The 6,425-nt window shown below is 36.0% G+C and overlaps 1 protein-coding gene across 2 annotated transcripts in view; it reads right to left on the bottom strand.

Moving 5' to 3' along the window:
- Window positions 1-6,425, bottom strand: part of LOC106878930 (uncharacterized) — a 42,679-nt gene that overhangs the window by 24,348 nt on the left and 11,906 nt on the right. The window contains exon 2 of one of the 2 annotated variants that reach the window (XM_014928293.2): window positions 2,272-2,474. The exons of the other annotated variant lie outside the window; for it this stretch is intronic. Within the exon in view, the coding sequence (XP_014783779.1) occupies window positions 2,272-2,452 (181 nt within the window). The 5' untranslated portion in view covers window positions 2,453-2,474. The remainder of the gene's footprint in view (window positions 1-2,271; window positions 2,475-6,425) is intronic. 2 annotated transcript variants of the gene reach the window in all.

Here is a 6,425-nt window from a genome sequence, read left to right on the forward strand (position 1 = left end):
AGGACTGGTGAAACCGGATGGCAACACCAGCCTCCAATCTGATTTGGCAGAGTTTCTACAGCTGGATGCCCTTCCTAACGCCAACCACTCAGAGAGTATATATATATACATATATATATACATATATATATATATACATATATATATATATATACATATATATATATACATATATATATATACATATATATATATATATATATATATATATATAATTGTAAAAGTTTGTTATAGGTATAAAAATACTATAAACAATTATAAAAATGGAGAAAAGATGTTAAAAAATCAAAATTAAATTTAATAAGTACATATGTGCACACAGGTGTGTGTGTGTGTGTATATATCTACATACATATAAACCCACACATATGCATGCATGTGGGATGTGCAATGTGTGTATCATCATTTTTACATTTATTTTCCTTTCCTTGCTGACATTAGTTGAAAGACATTGCCTGTGTCACTATTCTACGGAGATGCCCTTTCTAATAAAGTCCGTTACTCTGTACTTTGCACATTGAAGCATCACAAGACAAAAGCATGTCATTACAAAAGCAAATGAAAAACAGGTGATCAACGCAGGCACATATGCACACATACCACACATTTATATATACACACACACACACACACACACACACACATATAAAATACAAAAATGGGACAAGAACGCAAAACATCCAGACAGTTAGGTGATACAAAAAGGATCAACAAAAATCCAGATAGACGATACAAAGAAAACAAGGACGGGTCATTCGGAGTTTTCTTTCCTCAGTCGAGTTCCACATTATCTTTGCAATTTCGGCTGTCCAGTTAAGGTGAAGTGTTTTAGACTACTTGGCCATTCTGACATCTTCATAAAAACCACCCTGTACACTCTGTGGAGTGGCTGGCATTAGGACAGGCATCCAGCTGTAGAAACCATGCTATAACAGACAATGGCGCCTGATGCAACCCCTTACCAGTTCTGATCAAACCATCTAATGCATGCCAGCATGGAAAACCAGATGGATGATGATGATGAATCAGGGGAACAATATATGGCCCTCTAAATATATGAACTCATATATAAATGAACTTATGTCTATATGTATTAAGTCTCAAAGAAATTAGGCTTATGAGCACCTTTTCAGTAGTCAGATATAACGATTGAACCAACTAATTTCAACGTAATTTAATATATTATGATTTGCTCACATCCCCTTCTCACAGAACTGACTATAGAAGGTGAAAGATACTTATCAATATGTAAACAAGTATGTTCCTTGCAACTAACTCATTTATATAATGATACCAAGTTGAATGCTAGTCAATTATTAAGTCAGCAATCATCATCGTTTAATGTCCGCTTTCCATGCTGGCATGGGTTGGACGGTTTGACTGAGGACTGGCAAGCCAGATAGTTGCACCAGGCTCCAATCTGATCTGGCAGAGTTTCCATAGCTGGATGCCCTTCCTAACGCCAACCACTCTGAGAGTGTAGTGAGTGCTTTTATGTGCCACCGGCACGAGGGCCAGTCAGGCAGTACTGGCAACAGCCACACTCAAATGGTGTTTTTACGTGCCACCTGCACAGGAGCCAGTCCAGCGGCACTGGCAACGACCTCACTCGAATGTTGTTTTTCACGTGCCAGTAAGGCGACGCTGATAACAATCAGGCTCAAATGGTGTGTTTTGTATATTTTCCAATTATATGATGCATTATTTTGGGCTTACTTTTTTTCATTACAGCTCTTATCTAGAAACAGTCTAATGCGATAATTTTGTCAATGAAGACAACTAGCAATTTAGTTTTGATATCAAATAAGTGACAGCTTTCATTGATCTCCAAATGTTCCAAGTGTTCAAAACTCAACACTAAATATTAAATTTCTCTATTGTCACCATTTAAAATGACGAGATTTTCCTGCTCTGCAACATCCATTAACAGCTAGGCGACTTAAGTAAATAGACAAAATACTTTACAAATCAGTCTTGTTAACTGGTTGACCAGTACTCTAACAAGCCATCTATTCAAATTTTGAACTATCCCTTTCTCATACATACATGCACACATATGCATGCATGCAGGCGCACAAAATTACCATGTATAATCTTGTGAAATATATTTGATAGTTGGCTGACTTCCAGGTTAAAAAGAAAAAGATAAATTTATATACTTGGTATACTGCCAACTCAGCAAAATAAATACTGAGTTCTAAAATATTTAACAAAATTTCAATAAAATATCTTTTTTAAACTTTTTCATTCCAATGAAATAAATCTAAATACCTTTAGCTTCTTTAATAATATCCATTAATAAATCATCTGACTTTTTTTTAAACTTCTTATTGCTTTTTAAATTGGTAATATGCATTCTCAAATTGCTATTTGTATTCGGGTAATTCTGATGTTGTCCAAGAGACATCTTTGGCGTTTGAAATCCTCTTTGAAACATTTTCGCCTTATACATTCTTACACAATTGTAAGTTTGCCTGAAAAAACAATCAGTAAATTTTTATTTCCCCCTTTATTAGTACCCTCATAGATCAAAGTCCGTCATACTATTCACAAAAGCATGGTAAAGCTATATAAACTGCCCCCGCTCAAGTTCGTAAAAAGTAGCCTTTACATACTACCAAATTAATTCCTTTCTGTTATATTTCTGTTAAATACACAGCCTTTGTTTAAATTAATTTTGAAAATAATGAAGTATTTTGTAAAATAAGTGTGTCATCATTAAGCGGGTGGTTTGAAAATAGATATGAAAGTCGTTTTCTAACGGTTTGGTATCAAGAATATTCATTAAAGAAAAGTGTATGGATAATGGATATATCCCTTAAAACACACATGATTTTATTTAAATAATAGTGTTACATCTCATAGCCGGACTGGCTCCTGTGCAGGTGGCATGTAAAATACACCATTTTGAGCATGGCCGTTGCCAGTACCGCCTGACTGGCCTTCGTGCTGGTGGCATGCAAAAGCACCCACTACACTCTCAGAGTGGTTGGCGTTGCATCCAGCTGTAGAAACTCTGCCAAATCAGATTGGAGCCTGGTGTAGTCATCTGGTTCACCAGTCCTCAGTCAAATCGTCCAACCCATGCTAGCATGGAAAGCAGACGTTGAACGATGAATCAAAACCACTTAAAATATTTTCTTGCGATTTCTAATTCAAGTTGCTTTTGTTGTTAAAATATTGCTACATTTTACAATTTGGCTTTTACTCCCCAAGGAAAAAAAAAACAAGTCTGTTGAAATTCTTAAATAATTCAACAACATATACTGCAATGAAACATTTATTTCTATATTGCTAGTGCTAAGAAATTGACTTCCTTTGTCATCAAAACAACCTCTGGTAAAATTATCAATGTTGCACAAAGATTCCTTTGCTTTGTGGAGAAAAGCATTAAAAAGAAATACCATATATACTCGAGTAATAGTCAATCTCATGTAAAAGTCGACTTCCTATTTTTGGCCAAAAATGTGGGAATTTTCCATAGACCCCATATAAAAGTTGGCCCTAATATTTCACAAACAACAGGATAACATTTGTGGGTCAAGGTACTCTATCCTGCATGTAGAAATAACACTGTTACAAAATTGTGTGGCTACCTTACTAGCCTGCTCTATAGGTGGAATGCTTATATAACACCATTTAATAACAAGTACTACACATCTGTTGATGGGTGCTACATCACCATTACTAAAATGTATGCACAGGATATGCTGCAAGCCTGCATACATCTACAAGTACAATAAACACATGCATTATACACGCATTGTTTATATGGTGAGAAACATGCTTCACAGACAGCATTATTGGCAAACACCACTGTCTGAATTCACGCAAAGGTATGACTTTGCTAAGTCAAAAAACATTCAATTAATCGCTAGATCAGTGGTTCCCATGCAACCTTTATATTTTATTAGGATGTGTGTTTTGAATTGGTAATATTACTAATTCGTTGTGTTTATGTTTTTATTTGTTTAGAGAACGGTTAGGCTTCTGCTGCTGATATGGTAGATTCTAGCTTGGATTTTAGCCCCTCAAAAATAGTATCCATGTAATAGTCAATCCCATAAATTTGACCTTAAAAATGGTCTAAAAAAAAAAAAAATTTGACTTTTACACAAGTATATTCGGTAACAGACTCAAGAAATACAAGCATCCAGATTATACTTTCTTTTACATACATATAATCACATTTGTACAAACATTTTTGAAAATGTTTGCATATTTATAAACATACAATTTTATGATCCCCCCCCCCAAATTTTATCTTATCACCACTGCTCTCTCTAAAATAAAGACGAAAAGATAGATACATATAACTGCACATACATCAGCAATCATATTACTAACCCACTTCAAAAGCTGAAGCAACACAACCAAGTTAAAGACACCAATCTTGAGACAAAATGGGCCTATAACTCAAAAAATAAAATTCTCATAGTTCAGCATCATCATTTAATGTCCACTCTCCATGCTAGCATGGGGAGGACAATTTGACAGGGAACCAGTGAGCTGCAGGGCTGCATCAAGCTCCAATGTCATCTTTGTCTCAAGTTTCTATGGCAGGATGCCCTTCCTAATGCCAACCACATTACAGAGTGTATTGGGTGCTTCTTCCATGACACTGGCACTAGTAAGGTTGCCATATAACTTGCAAGACAGAAAAGAACAGAGAAAAAGCTCCCACTTCTAAGAGGAAGTATTTGGGAGGGGAAGGTAGAGGTGAGTGGCAGTATGCTAGGAGTTGAAAGGCTAAAATATGATAGAGAGAAAAACACAGGTGTCTTACTATAGAGGAGATACAAGGCTGAAGGAAATAAGAAGGAAGTGACCAGATGCTAGAGCAAACTCTCAAAGAACAAGAAGGTGAGCATAAGAGAGGACACATATGGTAGGTCATCGGAGGGGATGAGAGAATGAATCCTTTCGTAAGAGTTGTGAGGGGGACAAAACAAGTGGAGAGATAATATATTCACTAAACATCAGAAACAAACCAAAATTTAGCTTGGAGACACAAGCCTTGAACAAAAACTTACAGCTGAAAGGCTAAATACATATCAATGAACGATAAATGAAGAAAAAAAAAAAACCTAAATTTGTATGTGGTACCTTCAACATAACAATTCTTATTAAAACCAGTCATTAGGTAAAGAAGTAAATAAGTTGGAAGCTACTAAAAATCTATAAGAAGAATAAAAGATATGTTATCTTTCAATATCTGTACAGAAAAGGCATTAACAAACTCTACTCTTCTCATTAAAAAAAAGGGCCAAACCAGTCAAACTGAAAACCAGTATAGTCACAACTGTTTAACACCTAATTAAAACATTATATCCCACTAAAAAATGAAAACAAACTACTAAAATTTGCAGCAAACTATTAAAAAAGGCATCCTACATGTCAGTATTGTTTTGACTCCTCTTTTAAACCCATTACATACTTATGCATAAAACATATCTTAAATCAAGATACATTTCTCACTGTCTTCTCTGGATGTCCTGAAGCTGAATAGAACTAGTATTAATCATATCAAAAGCAACTAGATCTCATTACCTAATAATCCATAGGCAATTAAATGAAATTTGATGAGTTCAGCAAAAGCATTTCTGCAGCAGATATGAAAAAATTAAACCTTTTGAAGAAAATGTAAAACTGAATGTTCAACAAACAAGCTGTGCAGTTAGATGGGAACCACAAGTCTCATGGATGAAACAACTGTGTCAGATATGAATGATGGACGCATTTTCAAAAAGTCAAAAAAATGAATATTTCAAGAAATGCCTGATCATCCTAACTCTCTGCTTCAATAGGCATTGTCCTTCTCAATGTAAGAACTTGAAAATTCTTGATTTCAACTAAAAACCAACATCAAGATGTTATAATATATGTTATAGCATACACACACATATATATACACATAATATATACATAATATATATATATATATATATATATATATACACACACACACACACAATATATATATTCACACACACGTGGTGTGCAAGAGAGACGATTGCGCTGGTATGGACATGTGGTGAGAATGGATGAGGATAGCTGCGTGAAAAAGTGCCACACCCTAACAGTTGAGGGAACCCGTGGAAGAGGTAGGCCCAGGAAGACCTGGGCTTAGGTGGTGAGGCAAGACCTTCGTACATTGGGCCTCACCGGGGCGATGACTACTGACCGAGACCTTTGGAAATGTGCTGTGCGTGAGAAGACCCGGCAAGCCAAGTAAGATCGTTGCCAGTGCCCCTGGACTGGTTCTTGTGCGGGTGACACATGAGATGCACCATTTTGAGCGTGGCCGTTTTCGTGTGGGTGACACGTAAAAGCACCCACTACACTCTCTGAGTGGTTGGCATTAGGAAGGGCATCCAGCTGTAGAAACTCTGCCAAATTAGACTGGAGCCTGGTGTTGCCATCCG

Source organism: Octopus bimaculoides, chromosome 1 (assembly GCF_001194135.2).
Source record: "Octopus bimaculoides isolate UCB-OBI-ISO-001 chromosome 1, ASM119413v2, whole genome shotgun sequence".
In the NCBI taxonomy this organism is placed as follows: domain Eukaryota; kingdom Metazoa; phylum Mollusca; class Cephalopoda; order Octopoda; family Octopodidae; genus Octopus; species Octopus bimaculoides.